The sequence below is a fragment of the Prunus dulcis genome, chromosome 5 (assembly GCF_902201215.1).
Source record: "Prunus dulcis chromosome 5, ALMONDv2, whole genome shotgun sequence".
Lineage (NCBI taxonomy): Eukaryota > Viridiplantae > Streptophyta > Magnoliopsida > Rosales > Rosaceae > Prunus > Prunus dulcis.
In genome coordinates, this window is record NC_047654.1 from 17,868,083 (window position 1) to 17,884,048 (window position 15,966).

The following is a 15,966-nucleotide window of genomic DNA, read 5'->3' on the forward strand; positions in this document are numbered from 1 at the left end:
CCATCTACTAGACAAGGCCATTTCGGTCCGAATGGAACCCGATCTTTGACAAAATTCTCCATGAATTTTGCTCCACATATGATGGAACTTCATCTCATTGCCCGTGATAGGGTCATGACTAACGTTCACCCAAGACTGACACAACGCAATATCTTCATGAGTTGACCACGAGCCTCCGGTTTCGACAGAAGATGCCATTTGTTTTTTTTTTTTTTTTTTTTTTTTACAAATGGAAAGTAGTAGAAAAATGTGAGTGGAGAGTAAAAAATATTGGAAGGAGAAGAGTTTGTATGGAGAATTGGTGTGGGAAGTGAAAAATGTGAGTGGAGAGTAAAAAATATTGGAAGGAGAAGAGTTTGTGTGGAGAATTGGTGTGGGAAGTGAATAATGTGAGGGGAGAGAAAAAAATATTGGATGGAGAAGAAATTGTATGAAGATTTAGTGTGGAAAGTAAATAAAATGGTTAGGTAATAGGAAAAAAATACTTAATTTTTTGGTATTTTTTAAAAAAAATTTCAGAATTTTTTCAATTTTTTTTGGAATTTTTTTAGCAAAAAAAACGAGGACCGTCGGATTTCTGGAAAAAAAATCCATCGGAGAAGCTCGGTTGCGACACGTGTCAAATGCCCGTTGGAGTCTGTCAGGGCTGACGTCACGGTGATGTCAGCGCGCCGAAGTCAAATTTTTTTTACCCTTGGCCCGTGTAATTCACGCGCCAACAGTAAAAAAAATTTGAATTACCGTGCGCTAACGTCACGTGACGTCAGCGCTGACGTTACCCCCCTCGGCCTTGAGCCTGCCCGAGTTGGTGAGACCCACTGATTGCCCGGACTGAATCTCGCGCGCTAGAGATTGTTGGGCTTGCAAGGGCAGCCTTTTGCCCGGTTTGTGTAGAGCGGTGGAGTTGCTCTAATACTACCTAAATTCCACCGGATCAAATGGTAGACGCAAAAGCAGGAGAAAGGCCGAGAGGGGTAAAAAAGTAAGAAAATTGAATTATTATTATTATTATTATTATTATTATTATTATTATTATTATATTTTGATGAGAATAGACTGAATAGTGAATATATTCAAGTTATTCCAAGAGCATCAAAAAGAACTAAAACTAAAACGAAGCTTTGGACCACCACCACCTCAATTCAGGAGACCACGCCCCCAAAAGCCTCCACAGAGAAGAAACAAAAGGAAAAGAAGAAAATAAGCAGCGCCAGCAGCAACCGGCCCACTCCCATTACCACCAGGTGCCTCTCTTCTGTTCCTCCGTCGCTTTATTATATCTAACCCTTCTTTGTATTTTTCAGTTTTAAGCTATTTTGTCCCCTTCTTCGATACCCAGAAAATCATTTTGCCCAAAATAACACGAAAAATTAAAAATCAGATCTTGAGTTTCTCTGGCCTAGAAATAGAGTTGTGCTGGGCTCCAACGGCTATGAAACTTTCGTGAAAATCAAATCCCACTCCCCAAACTAATAAATCCGTTGGGATTTTGAGGGTTTCTAAATTTTCAATCTATGGATTTGGGAGCCGCAACCTGCTTGTAAGTGACGGATCCACGTTGAAAATGCGTCGTTTTGAGACGGAGAGCCGGGCCGGCACGCTCTTGTGGTGGATTTCACAACTTGGTTTTACATTTCTTTGAGAGAAAAACAATGGTTTTGCTTTGCTTAGTTGCTCATAAAATGTGGGAAAAAGAAAATTAAATATTTGATGTTTTGAATGTTGGATTTTCCCATTCTTCAGGACACTAGAAGACAAAATGCCGCCAGTCGTTGAGCCTAGTACGAGGTAACTTCGTCATTATATTTGGACGAAATAATACCTACTTCATTTTCTTTGTATATACATACTTGAAAATCTGGTTTTTCATTTTCTTAGCAAAAATGGGGCAAACTGGAAGATGGGTTTTTGACTCTTTGTTGTTGTTGGATGAGCTTTTTGTTAATGGATGTTCTCAGGTTTGGTGGGTGATTTTTTGATGCATGTTTGTAGGTTTTAGGAGGCTGAAAATGGGGGACTCAAACTCCGTTGACGTGATTCTGGACTTTCTGCGGAAGAATAGGTTTTCAAGAGCTGAGGCAGCTCTTCGCAGTGAGCTCAGTAATCGTCCTGATTTGAATGGTTTCCTTAAGAAGCTTACTCTTGAAGAGAAGGACTTGGGTAATTCGTTGGAAGCTGAAAATGGGGACAAATTGGTGGTGGAAAATCAAGGGTTGGGGTCTAGGAATGGTGGTGAAGTTTCTAAGGAACTTATAGTGAAAGAGATAGAGTATGGAACTGGTAGAAATGGGTCTGAAAGCAAATGGAAAAATACTGCTTCTATTGGGGAGCGGAATAAAACTATTGACGTGGCTGGGACAAATCACAAGAGCTTCGCATTCTCTAAAGGTTTAGAGGACACAGTGCTTGATTTATACTCATGGAAGGTCAATCCTAGCAATGGACCTGCAGAACCTTGTCAAAATGATTTAGATGGCAGTATCAATAACTACCCAGAGCCTCAGATATCCCACCAATCAAGGAATCATACAGCTGAGGTTCCTGATTCGGGTAAAGCCATTGTGAAATATGGAGAAGAGATTCTCTTTTCTGGCGAAAAGAAAACTTCTTGGGCTGGAAGTACTAGCAAAGCTAATGTGGAATTGAAGTACGACAGAACCCAAACAAGTGAACCTAAGGAACTTGACCAACAACTTAAGACAAGTACCTCATTCTTCAAAGAAAACGTAGCAGATAATCCATGGTCAAGAATTGAAGAACCTTCAAATTCACCTTCAGAGATGTGGAAAGATTGTTCTGTCAAGACGGTATTTCCATTCTCCAAGGGGGACGTGCCAACAAGTTATGATAGTGCTTCTGCTTCTGACAAAAAAGAAGGAAAGAGAAAAGCTGAGTTGGCTGATATTAGGGCAACAATAAAGGATCAGGTTGATGAGGTGGGAAGAGCTTTATACTTAAGCAAGTCACAAGGGAGTTCCGAGCAAAATACCATCAGTAGCTTAGTTTTTCCTATTCTTTCTGAGAATCAAAAGGAAGAGTTCCCTAGGCTGCCGCCTGTCAAACTCAAGTCAGAGGACAAACCATTGAATATTAATTGGGAGGAAAAGTTTGAGCGAGATGTACCTGGCTCAAAACTCAGCGCTGCTGACAATGCTCTTCTTATTGGGTCATATTTGGATGTCCCTATTGGACAAGAAATCAATTCTTCAGGTTAGTTTTGATAAATTTGATAGAGCATTTTATGCTCACCTAATATTTTTAATTTTAAGTGGCAATTGCAGTAGTCAGTTTATTGTCTGGGCTTTCAGGACTTCTACTCATTGCAGACACTTTTATCCTTATAGGCTTCTCAGCTATTTCATGTTTCTGTTGCAATCATGCTTGATTTTGTCTGCTCAATTTCAGTAGAGATTCTCTTCAATAGGCCTCAAGTTTTTGAATTTCTGAAGTTCTTCAGGGTCAAACTCTGTTGCCACTTGATATTGGTTATTTTGGTACGTCAAGTCTCTGATTTCTTGTTTTAAAATTATTGTTCAGGTGGAAAAAGGAATGTAGGAGGAGGCAGTTGGCTGTCTGTAAGTCAGGGGATTGCAGAGGATACATCTGATCTAGTTTCTGGTTTTGCTACTGTTGGTGATGGATTGAGTGAATCTGTTGACTATCCAAACGAGTATTGGGACTCTGATGAATATGATGATGATGATGATGTGGGATACATGAGACAGCCTATTGAAGATGAGGCCTGGTTTCTGGCCCATGAAATTGATTACCCAAGTGACAATGAAAAGGGAACAGGGCATGGGAGTGTTCCGGATCCACAGGAAAGAGGTCCCACCAAAGATGAGGATGATGACCAATCTTTTGCTGAGGAGGATTCTTACTTTTCTGGTGAGCGGTACTTTCAAGCGAAAAATGTTGAACCAATTGTAACTTCAGACGATCCTATAGGACTAACAGTGACTGAATTGTATGGGAGGAGTGATGAGAATGATTTAATAGCTCAATATGATGGACAGTTGATGGATGAAGAGGAACTTAATTTGATGCGTGCAGAACCCGTCTGGCAGGGCTTCGTCACTCAGACTAATGAACTCATCATGTTAGGGGATGGGAAAGTTCTGAATGAGTGTGGAAGGCCACGTCTAGATGATGTTTGTGTGGATGATGATCAGCTTGGTTCAGTAAGATCAATAGGTGTGGGAATCAATAGTGATGCTGCTGATATTGGCAGTGAAGTACGGGAAAGTTTGGTTGGAGGCAGTAGTGAAGGGGATCTAGAATACTTTCGAGACCATGATGTAGGAATTGGTGGGCCCCGGAAGCATCATCATGAATCAGATAAGAAAAACATTGATAGATCTAACAAGGACAAAAAGAAAACTAGTAAACATGAGGCAAATAAATATATAGTTGAGACTGATACGGGTGTATCAAGACAGAAGAAAAATCATACAGAAGGGGTATTTTCATTCCCTCCACCACTTAGAGATGGACAGTTGGTGCAGGCAAGCTCTGGTAAATCTTTATGGTCAAACAACTGCAATGCTGTTGTCACTGATGAAACTGATGACTGTATGGTGGGTTCTGACAACATGCTCGCTTCATGGAGGCAGAAAAGTAATGATTCCTCACCTAGAATGAGTTCTAGGGATGAAAATAATGCTAATGCTGTTAGATCCACAAACTCTACTCCCTCAACACTCTCTAATTATGCTTATGCCGAGAGAGAGCATGCCAAGCAAGAAGAAGAAGATAAAATTGCTGCTGTTAGGGAAGAAGATACAGGAGCATCACTTGAGGATGAAGAGGCAGCTGCTGTGCAAGAGCAAGTAAGGCAAATAAAGGCTCAAGAGGAAGAGTTTGAGACCTTCAACCTCAAGATTGTGCATAGAAAAAACAGGTATGTCTTCACCTATGCACTAATCTCAAATATAAATTAATCGATCATGGTTCTTTATGGGAGAATTGTGCTTGGGCATAGGATGTTTCTGTTTACACCAATGGTAAATTTAAAAAGTTCTGAAAACTATTGAAGCTGCTGTACTGTTGTTTTAGGTTGTTTTCTTGAAGAAAATAATTGTATAGTAATGCATCTATCCGTAATAATGAAGATTTTGCAGCTATCTATCTATGCCACGGTTTCCCTAAATCTTAAACCCGTGTTCTTTCCTCTCCTCTTCGTTTATCTTTTTATCATTTTAACCTAATAAAAAGAAATCATCCCATCTGCTTGAGCTTCTTGATCTGCTAATTGTACAACCAGTTACTTGACTGCAACTACCCCCTTTTTTATTGGGGATAAGAAACGTGAATATTTATAAAAAATAAAACAATCCTCTTTTCTTTTGTTGTGTCATGTGGATTATTAATCGATTAGTGTGATCTCTTTTAGATGGACTTTAATCTCTCAGCTTTTTCTTATAAGTGTTGCTGCTTTGAAGCTCTTCTTTGCCATTTATACTGTCGTGGGTTACTTAACTTGCTTCTGGTCGACTATTTGAACTCATGTTTTTATTGCACAGAACTGGCTTTGAAGAGGACAAAAATTTTCATGTCGTGTTGAATTCTGTGATAGCCGGGCGCTATCATGTCACCGAATATCTTGGATCAGCTGCTTTCAGCAAAGCTATACAAGCGCATGATCTGCACACAGGCATGGATGTTTGTGTGAAAATTATAAAGAACAACAAAGATTTCTTTGATCAGAGTCTTGATGAGATAAAGCTTCTCAAATACGTCAATAAGCATGATCCTGGTGACAAGTACCACATTCTACGCTTGTACGATTACTTCTATTATCGAGTAAGGGAATGTACAATTTTGATACTTATCTTGTTTGGTTTTGAGCTTTTATAATATTTTGGCATAGATTTTTGTTTAATACGTGCACATTTGCTAGATTTGAATAACTTGTCTTTCATTGTCTTGTGTACCTGTGACCCCTATGCTTTGGGGCAGTGCCTTTCTGCTAGCATGGAGAGGGCAACACTTGAAAGTTTTATATATGGCTTATTGATCTTGTTTATGAAATGATGCATTGCATATTAATCTGAAATGAATGATAACTTGATTTGCATTCAACTTTATTTTGTAGGAACATCTGTTGATAGTATGTGAACTTCTCAAAGCAAACTTGTATGAATTTCATAAATTTAATCGGGAGTCAGGAGGGGAGGTCTACTTCACAATGCCAAGACTGCAGGTTTGTTGGGTTCCATTTTCTACTTGACGACCATTAGCTTTATGCCTTGCTGGCGTTTAAACTTTGCTGATTTTTTTTTTTGGCAGTCGATTACGATTCAGTGTCTAGAGGCACTTAAGTTTTTGCATGGCCTTGGCCTGATACATTGTGACTTGAAGCCTGAGAATATTCTGGTGAAAAGCTACAGTAGGTGTGAGGTGAAAGTCATTGATCTTGGGAGTAGTTGCTTTGAGACAGATCATCTCTGCTCCTATGTTCAGTCTAGATCATATCGTGCTCCTGAGGTTATCTTGGGACTTCCATATGATAAGAAGATAGATATATGGTCACTTGGCTGCATCTTGGCCGAACTGTGTACTGGCAATGTAAGCTATGCATCCAGATATACTTGTGATTAGATTTCTGTTTTTATTGTCATTTTAATTCTGTTTTCTTGTCTTCTACTCTTCTTATTCTCTTTTGGTGAGTAGTTACAAACAAGATAAAACTAAAAAGAATATTTTTGACTTTGTTTGCTTATTAGCAAACCACACAATTATCTGTTATTTGTGATCTGTTAATATTAAGCTCTAACCTGACTGCTAGTTGAAGTAAATCCCAGCTTCTGTACAACCTGGTTTACATGTTTGTGTCCGTGTGCCTGTACGTAAAGTAGCGACTATCATTGATTGACTAATTGTTATCATTCTGTATTAATGCCCTTGTTAAGTTTCCATTCATCCACAAATTCATTTTAGTGGAGGTAGACATGAAAATTGTAACATGGATTCGTGAGATTGTGTTTTGATATATTACAAAACAAAAACAAAAAAGTGTGCTTTTAATATATTGTTTTACAGACTTGTCTAGTCAATGATTTAGCACCAAATTCAATGTCATCTACAACTGAGTGCCTGAATAGAAAATCTGGAATTTACCTGGTTAGATGACATTAGCTCTGTCGTGGTAGTCTTCTAGTATGCTGTTTGGAATATATTACTACCTGATGTTTATATATGCAATTTTTAAATTTTTTTAAATTTCCATTGGATCAACTACTCAACTTTTCTGAAAAACAAAAATTTATGATACTGGTGCTAAATGTAGAAGTGAACTTGCTTTTTCTAGGTGCTCTTCCAGAATGATTCACCTGCAACTTTACTTGCACGGGTGATGGGAATCATTTGCCCCATTGATCAAAGTATGCTAGCCAAAGGACGTGATACATACAAATACTTCACAAAAAATCACATGCTTTATGAACGGAATCAGGTAACCTATATGGTTTTGAGTTAATTACTTAATTTTTCTCTTAAATCTTTGGAAACTTAACACGTCACCATTCTCCAATTTTTGTGTGTAGTATTTTGTATAAACACTGTTAATGCTGGATTTATTTATTTTTCTGATAAGCGTTGCTATTCTCCTCTGTTCTTCAGGAAACTAACAGACTGGAATATCTGATACCGAAAAAGACATCCTTGAGGCACCGGCTGCCAATGGGAGACCAAGGCTTCATTGACTTTGTTGCTCATCTGCTTGAGATAAACCCGAAGAAGCGGCCTTCTGCATCTGAAGCTCTGAAGCACCCGTGGCTATCATATCCTTATGAACCCATATCATCTTGAAGACTTGAACCATCTGAGAAGTTTCTTGGTAAAGAGAACATAGTGCAGTTGTGCTTGCATTTAGGAGTTTTGGGCGTCTAATTGTGAAGAGGCTTCATTTGATTCGTAATCGGAATGAGTTATCCATTTGAAGGAGATTATGGCCCTTAACACTGCTGCACAATGAATGCGTTGAAAGGTGTGTTTGGGACGGTTTGATTATGGCCCTTTCGTTCCTTCCCCTTTACCAAGTTGTATTCCAATTAGCTGTAATCAAGAATGTAATTTTGCACGCACTGTATTCTTAGGTTCTTCTTTCTTCGCTTTGTTTGTTCTGATGGAAGGGGAATCTTGAAATCTTGTTGTACATGATTGTGTGATATTCTTTTAGGTAATTTAGTAATATCTTGTGAAATAGTTGCTTGTCCAATTTTGGTTTAGCCCGTGAGCGTGACGAGACTGCTGCATTGTGCCGTTTGGTTTTTGGTTTTCTTTTCAATTCCAAGGAAAGACATGGTAGGATATCCAAATTTCCTGGTGATGTTGAGATAATGAAGGTTTCAATACTTTCATTTTGTCTATAGGGCGTAAAGAATGAGGACTTAAGGGGCATGCACGAGTTTTTGCAACTGCTTGCATGGCGTTCATTGGTCCTTTCGTCTTCCGTTTACCTTCTTAAAACATTTTTAGATGGCTCAAACGAGTTGCAGTGCAGCAATTGTTTAATGGCAATGTCATCATGTCCTCACAAACTATGCAGAATGTTTTGCAGTTAAACCAACCTTACGTGTTAATCAAGAGAGAAGAAAGAGAATGACATGAATGGCTTGTTTGAGAGAAGGGAACGGCCGATAGAACTGCTTAATAATCAAGAGTGCTTCTAAAAACGCTTATAAACAAAAGTGCTTTTTACGTGAGGAATTCTAAACGAACCCAAACCCAATTAAATTTCTTATCGTAAATTAATTGGATTTTGGGCGGAAGAAATTGAGTTGGCCCAAATTATACTTGTCGGAATACACTAGATAACGCCATGGCCCAAATTGCGCGGCTGGCTGCTTTTAATTTTTAAAAACCCTCCACTTACAGGCTCCAGCTCCAATTCAATTGAACTGCCAATTTGCATATTTCGTTCGGTCGGAAAAACAATGGAGGAGAAGGACGAACAACCATCAGAATCAGAAGCTGCAGCAGCAGCAAAAACCTCACTCTTCCCTGTACTACCCGTCTCTCAACAAATCACAAGCGTCCCTCACTGGCTTTCCAATACCAGCTTCACCACCCAACTCTCCGTCATAAACGACGCCGTTATCTCACACTTCAAACCTGACCCGCTTCCGTCACCACCGCCACAGCAAGAACATGAAGAGGAGGAGGTGCCGTCCCAAGCAAAGCCATACGAGATGCTGGAATCTTCTTCTGGATCCGATAGAAGCGATGAGAGAGACAGGACGACAAAGAAGAAAAAGCATAAGAAGAGGAAGAACAAGAGGAGGAGAGAGAGGTCCGTTGAGAGAGGCCGTGGAGCATTCGCCGATTACGGGTCGAGAAAGTCCAGCGTTCGGGCTTGGGCCGACTCCGAGACTAAACCTTCCAAAGATTATTTCCTTGATTCTCATGGCGACCGCGACAATTTGGTGTTTGGATGTCTCTACAGGTATTTTGCTATTTTAGTTAGATAATATCTTTTTGTCTCACTTTCCTTCAGTCTTTCTTTGGTCACTGACAAAGCTGATATATGAATTGCTAATTGCTATCAAATTTTTATATCCAAATTGATTCGTTTTGATGCTATCGCTATGAAGATGAAGCTTTTGAATTGACTGTCCCTAATTTGTAATGCAGAATGGACGTTGCTCGCTACAAGCCTTTTGCGGAGGTATCTGGGAGTGATTTTCAAGGTTTGTATCGATGGAACCAGACAGGTTCAACACTGGATAGAGATGCCGATGTTGATGCATTGGATGGTAAACTAAAATCTGCTGGTCGCTATTGGTCTGCAAAGTACATGGCTTTGGAACGCCATAAGAACTTAAAGCGTGCTCGCATACTTGTCCCCAGAGACCTTCCGGTTACAGTTTCCGGTGATTTTATTCCTTTAACGGATAGTCAATCATCCAATGAAGGTGTTGATGGCGATGATTCACTCTCAAGAACTTCAGTGGTTGAAGAATCTTGGGAAGATGAAGTACTACGCAAAACACGGGAGTTTAACAAATTGACGAGGGAGCAGCCCCATGATGAAAAGGTTTGGTTAGCTTTTGCGGAATTTCAAGACAGGGTTGCTGATATGCAACCCCAGAAAGGCGCTCGGTTGCAGACACTGGAAAAAAAGATTAGCATACTAGAGAAGGCGGCTGAGCTTAACCCAGATAATGAAGACCTGTTGCTTTCTCTTCTAAAGGCTTACCAAAGGAGAGACAGTTCTGATGTGTTAATTAGTAGATGGGAAAGGATACTCATTCAACATTCAGGAAGTTACAAGTTGTGGAGAGAGTTTTTGCGTGTATTTCAAGGGGAGTTCTCAAGGTTCAAGGTTTCAGACATGAGAAAAATGTACGCACATGCAATCCAGGCTTTATCTGCTGCATGCAGAAAGCACTTTAGGCAGGTTCTCAAATTTACTTAATGTTTATGTTCTATTGGAGATTGTATTTATCTATTCTCTATTACTTTATCAAGAGATCAAGGGAATGTAGGAAATTAAGATAAAACTAGGTGTAAACCAAAAAGAAGAAGATAAATATCAGCATTAAATTTGGAATGAAAATAGCTATTTCAGCCTTTTGCTGGTCCATGATGTTTTCCTGGTAACACTGGATGTACATCCCTAACAATGAACTGCAAAATGGGTTGGTAATAATTACATCGCATTATGGGGTTTATTTATACATTAGACACCAATTCTGGACAAGCAGCACTACTACTAAAATGTTATGTGTTCAACACTTTAAGACTTTTTTTTCCGCTTTGTGCCTCATTTCATTTCCCAATTTTCTATGGCATCTATGGTTGTGGCTGCTCTAGGAGTTGGAGGTTTTGAATTAGGCATCTTGAGACTTTAACTGCATTTATTGTTTCTTCTAGCTATTTTGTCTACTTATTTTTGTCTTCTATTGCAGCATGAGATATAAGATTTAATAATTTCCCAAGCGTCTGAGGTTAACTTATTTTGGTTTACATGTGGTTCCCATTTGATGCAGGTTTGCCAAGCGGAAGACCGTCCTCCAGATCTTGCTACTGTTCAACTAGAACTTGGTCTGGTTGATATATTTATCAGTTTCTGTAGGTTTGAATGGCAGGCTGGCTATCAAGAGTTGGCCACTGCTCTATTTCAGGCTGAAATTGAATTCAGTTTGTTTTGTCCTTCATTACTCCTCACTGAGCAGAGTAAACAGATACTGTTTGAGCACTTTTGGAATAGTGATGGTGCAAGAGTTGGAGAAGAAGGTGCCCTTGGTTGGTCCACATGGTTGGAGAAAGAGGAAGAAAATAGGCAGAGGGTTATCCGAGAGGAGACTGCACATGATAATGAAGGTGGCTGGACAGGTTGGTCGGAACCACTAACCAAAAATAAGGAATATAGTTTAAAGACAGAAAAGGAATCCGAAAGTAATGTTGTAGTTGAGGAGTGTCAAGAAGAATTTGAGGAAGAAGATGTCAAGAAAGAAGAAGATACTGAAGCTTTGCTAAAGATGCTAGGAATTGATGTTGATGTTGGTACTAGTGGTGAGATTAAAGACACTTCAACCTGGATCAAATGGTCGGAAGAAGAGTTATCGAGAGATTGTGTTCAATGGATGCCTGTTCATGCAAGAGGTTCACTCCTTCTCTGTGTGAATATGAATGTTCTTTCATGGGGTGCATGCATCTTTCTCTTGGTCTTTGCCTATTTTTTGTTTCCCTTTGTTCTTTTCCCATTCATTGTCTTGCAGTGAAACTCTTTTCCCATTTAAGATGTAAATGTGCTTGAAGTTATTATGCATTCATCATTCCTGATAGCGATGCTCACAAAGTACTTACATTGGGTTTGAATATGAAACAGCTGCTATCTCTCATAATGTTGGTACACCCGATGGAGAAGCAGATGAGCACCTTTCGAGAGTAATAATGTTTGAAGATGTCAACGAGTACTTATTTTCCTTGAGCTCATCTGAGGCCCGTTTATCTCTAGTATTGCAATTCATTGATTTCTTTGGTGGGAAAACCTCTCCGTGGTGAGGTCCTATTATCACTTTATCTGTATAATCTTATCCACTGTTGCATTGGATCTAGGTTCATATTTTCTTTTGTCCTTTTTTGACAAAATAAGGGAACCTGACTTCCACAATGAAAGTAGACACTAATTGATTATATGCTTTTACCCCTCCCCCAAACAGGATATCTACAAACAGTTCAACTTGGGCTGAGAAAGTCCTTAGCTTTGAGGCATTGCCAGATTCTATATTACAAACTTTGAGAAGGGTTCATAATTTTTTAAGCAAAACACAAGGCAGTTCAAGTAATTTCAGCTTGGAATCTCTCTTGGGTACCTCCAATGACATCTACAGAAGAACAGACCTGATGAAATTTCTTTGTAATGCTACCTTGCTCTGTTTATCTGTTTTTCCACGTAATTTTGTCCTAGAAGATGCTGCTTTACTTGCCGAAGAGCTATCTGTTATGAATTTGAATCCTTCCAGCTGTTCTGTTACCCCATGTCGGGATCTTGCAAAATTTCTCTTGAAGAGTGACCGTCAGGTAGTAGTTATGTTTGAGTCTCTAATGGCGGATACACACACATCATATCTTTCATATATAGGTCCTTGTTTTTAGATAAGGTTCTTTTAATATCTTAAATTCTAAAGCTATGAATTGTTTGGCCCTCATTTAGTAAATTTTTCCAGGTTTTGAGTAACCCATATTGTTTATAAAAAGGTTTTGAGTGTTTTCAATGAGGGACATGAAATAATTTGAGAAAGTTCCTATAAACATTTGTATACATTATTTATGAATAATGCACAGATGCATGGTGGTAGCAAGGAAAATTTTAAGTTGTTAATTATTATTTATATATATATTTATAAATAATCTGTAGTGAATTTTTTTTTTTGGATCCCTCAACATTGGATTTGAGTTGGCATAGCCTACAGTTATTAACTTCTGTATCTTATTAAAAGGCAGCAGTTGTGAGTAAGTTGGTCATTTTGCGAAATTAAATGATTGCACCTTCTCACATGCTCTAAAGAGGCAACCTTTTCTTTATTGAGTAACGGATTTGAATGATAGAATTCCTGATCTTGTCTATTTTGGCACTTTTTACAAATAGGATGTATTGCTATGTGGAGTTTATGCAAGAAGAGAAGCTTTTCATGGAAATATTGATCATGCAAGAAGAGTATTTGACATGGCATTGTCATCTATTGAAGGGCTTCCTTTGGTAAGATCTATATGTTTATTTAAAATAACTTTTGTAGTGGCATATCAATTTAGCTACTGATGTTTGTTTATGCTGAAAACTCATAATGTTATTTTTCAAAGTACATGTTAGTCATGTCAATGCTGATAGCAGCATATAGTTGAGAGATCGTGTGCCCGTTGGCGTAATGTTATTTTTCAAATTACATGTTAACAAGCGATCATATTGAACCTTACTACTACAATTTTATATTTCACGTCTTCTTTTTGGTCTGAAATATTTCACTTCTATGTTGAGTGTTTATGCTGACTTTGGCTGTTAACCTTCTGTAAACTTGTTTTTTTTTTTTAGCGATCCATCTCTTATATCTGAAGTCTAATATCAGTTTGATAAACCTCTTAATTTTTTCTCAGTTAGATATGAATTCTCATGAGGCTGTTAATGTGTATTGTAGATGACTAGAACTTAGATTACCTCCAATTTGGCATCATATATTTTGAGGAGTTACCTCTTTCTTTCCTGGTTTTGGATTCCTTTTAATAATTTTTCAATTTTTTATCTGAAGGTTTTCTGTGGACTTTGTTTGGTGGTATTTACTCTATGTATCTACTTTAATTTATTGAGCAGGAATTACGGTCTAATGCTTCCCTTCTATATTTCTGGTATGCTGAGACGGAACTTGGTAACAATAATGGCAGTGGGTGTGAATCATCCTTTCGGGCGATGTATATTTTATTTTGCTTAGGAAGTGGTGTAACATATAGTCCATATAAAAGTCAACCATCAAATTTGCAATTGCTGAGAGCACGCCAAGGTTTCAAAGAAAGAATAAGGACAGTACAAATGGCATGGGTGCGAGGTGTTATAGATGATCAATCTGTTGCTCTCATATGTTCTGCAGCTTTATTTGAAGAGTTAACCTCTGGATGGGCTGCTGGTATTGAAGTTCTAGATCAGGCTTTTTCAATGGTGCTCCCAGGTATTTTCTTGAGCATCTCATTATCCCCTCTATTTTTTGGTCGGACTCGTTATGTCCTCTTTAATTACTGACATGTGATGGTTCAAGTATTTTACTTCATTTCTGTCAGTCATATTGTGGTTCCTCGACCCTTTATGTCCTATGAAAGTCAAAGGTTTGGTAAAAGTATGAAATCTAATTCTGCGCAGGTGTTAGTGATGATATTGAACATCACTTAATTGTGTTGATACTTGTGATGAAAATTTTGAAGTATCTAAGTAGTGGAAGAATGAGGGAGAATGTTCTACAAAGCAATCTGGACATCGGAGATACCAGATATGCACAAATAAAGGAAATATATACTTATCAAAAGACAAGTCTAATTAATGAAAGGATAGTTCACCTATTTGCAGATGAGGCTAGCATCAATACCCCGGAGAACAAAAAGGAGAAAATTCTAATTTATTCAACCTCTATTTGCCATTACAGGATTCAAATTGTAAGGAACCAATTAACAGGGCTTGGAACTTTGAGGAATCAATTGACTGCTGAGGCTTGAGTCTTAATTCAGCAAATGCTTAACGAGGGAAATCAAAATCACAGCTTCTATAATATTATATTAAGCTATTGCACTTTCCTTCTGATGCTCGTTATTTGACTGTAACATAATTAGAATATACTTAAAATTTTGTGCTTATCTTGACTGCATATGAACTGCAGAGAGAAAGAGCCGTAGTTATCAACTTGAATTTATGTTCAACTTTTACATGAAGATGCTTTGGAGACATCGTGGTCAATCAAGTCTATCAAAATGCTGGGAGTCCATATTGCAGGGGCTTCAAATATTTCCGTTCAGCCCGGAACTTTTAAATGATTTAATTGAGGTTGGCCATCTTTATACAACACCAAATAAACTGCGATGGGTGTTTGATGACTGCTGTCAGAAGTAAGATGTTTTTCCTTCTGGCCCTCTTTATTGTAATATGATTATTTAAATTGTGGTAACATATGCATTATGTGTGATATATTTTCTTTTTTACCTCAAATATCCATAGGAAACCGTCTGTGGTCGTCTGGCTTTTTGCGTTGTCATTTGAGATGAGTAAAGGGGGATCACAGCATAGGATCCGTGGATTGTTTGAAAGGGCATTGGCAAGTGATAGATTTCATAACTCAGTTGTTCTTTGGCGCTGCTACATTGCATATGAGATGAAGGTAGCATGCAATCCTTCAGCAGCTAGGCGGAATTTCTTTCGAGCTATTCATGCCTGCCCATGGTAAGATCTTGTTCCCTTATACAATTTCTGCCCAAACAAGGCTATGAATATGGTCCTATCGCGACTTGAACAATTTCATGATCTGTTTATTGGCTGCTGCTTGTTAACTTTGTTTAATATCTATCATAGGTCAAAAAAGCTATGGCTTGATGGGTTTCTCAAATTAAATTCTACATTATCTGCAAAAGAGCTGTCAGATCTCCAAGAAGTTATGCGGGATAAGGAGCTGAATCTGAGGACAGACATATATGAAATTCTTTTGCAAGATGAGCTTGTACTTTAACAATTGCTGTACGAATCCCCTAATGGTACCAGGTTAGTGGTGCACTGTCATACTACTGTAATACTTGATCAAAACGGGTTGGAAGAGATTGTACGATGGTTGTAAGGAGGCCCTTGAAGATAGGTACAAGTTAAACAGATGTATAACTGAGATTTTGTTGCTTAGATGTTATGAAATGCATTATCTTATTGACAGACACAAGAAATTGAACCTAATTAAAAACATTTATTCTCACAATATTTTGAAATACTATGCAACGGTG

At 38.4% G+C, this 15,966-nt stretch overlaps 2 protein-coding genes across 7 annotated transcripts; both read left to right on the forward strand.

Annotated features, from left to right (window-relative positions):
* Positions 1-1,094: 1,094 nt before the first annotated feature.
* LOC117628755 lies at positions 1,095-8,218 on the forward strand. 4 transcript variants are annotated; one of them, XM_034361270.1, is made up of 9 exons: positions 1,095-1,244; positions 1,744-1,788; positions 1,993-3,210; positions 3,538-4,900; positions 5,523-5,802; positions 6,095-6,202; positions 6,289-6,567; positions 7,310-7,453; positions 7,621-8,218. In XM_034361270.1, exons 3-9 carry the CDS (start codon positions 2,010-2,012, stop codon positions 7,807-7,809), a joined length of 3,564 nt encoding a protein of 1,187 aa, XP_034217161.1. In that variant the 5' UTR covers positions 1,095-1,244; positions 1,744-1,788; positions 1,993-2,009; the 3' UTR covers positions 7,810-8,218. The 4 variants fall into 4 exon arrangements, with proteins under 4 accessions (XP_034217161.1, XP_034217164.1, XP_034217163.1 ...); XM_034361271.1 differs by lacking the exon at positions 1,095-1,244 and adding an exon at positions 1,264-1,608; XM_034361273.1 differs by lacking the exon at positions 6,289-6,567 and having other exon boundaries at positions 1,106-1,244.
* Positions 8,219-8,870: 652 nt separating this feature from the next.
* LOC117628756 (nuclear exosome regulator NRDE2) lies at positions 8,871-15,943 on the forward strand. Of its 3 annotated transcripts, XM_034361274.1 has the most exons (10): positions 8,876-9,445; positions 9,634-10,399; positions 10,992-11,607; positions 11,834-12,005; positions 12,168-12,528; positions 13,097-13,207; positions 13,814-14,165; positions 14,865-15,090; positions 15,200-15,421; positions 15,551-15,943. In XM_034361274.1, the coding sequence occupies exons 1-10, from the start codon at positions 8,937-8,939 to the stop codon at positions 15,702-15,704; spliced, it is 3,489 nt and encodes a 1,162-aa protein (XP_034217165.1). In that variant the 5' UTR covers positions 8,876-8,936; the 3' UTR covers positions 15,705-15,943. The 3 variants fall into 3 exon arrangements, with proteins under 3 accessions (XP_034217166.1, XP_034217167.1, XP_034217165.1); XM_034361275.1 differs by lacking the exons at positions 14,865-15,090; positions 15,200-15,421; positions 15,551-15,943 and adding an exon at positions 14,354-14,855 and having other exon boundaries at positions 8,871-9,445; XM_034361276.1 differs by lacking the exons at positions 14,865-15,090; positions 15,200-15,421; positions 15,551-15,943 and adding an exon at positions 14,634-14,855 and having other exon boundaries at positions 8,874-9,445.
* The last annotated feature ends 23 nt before the right edge of the window (positions 15,944-15,966 follow it).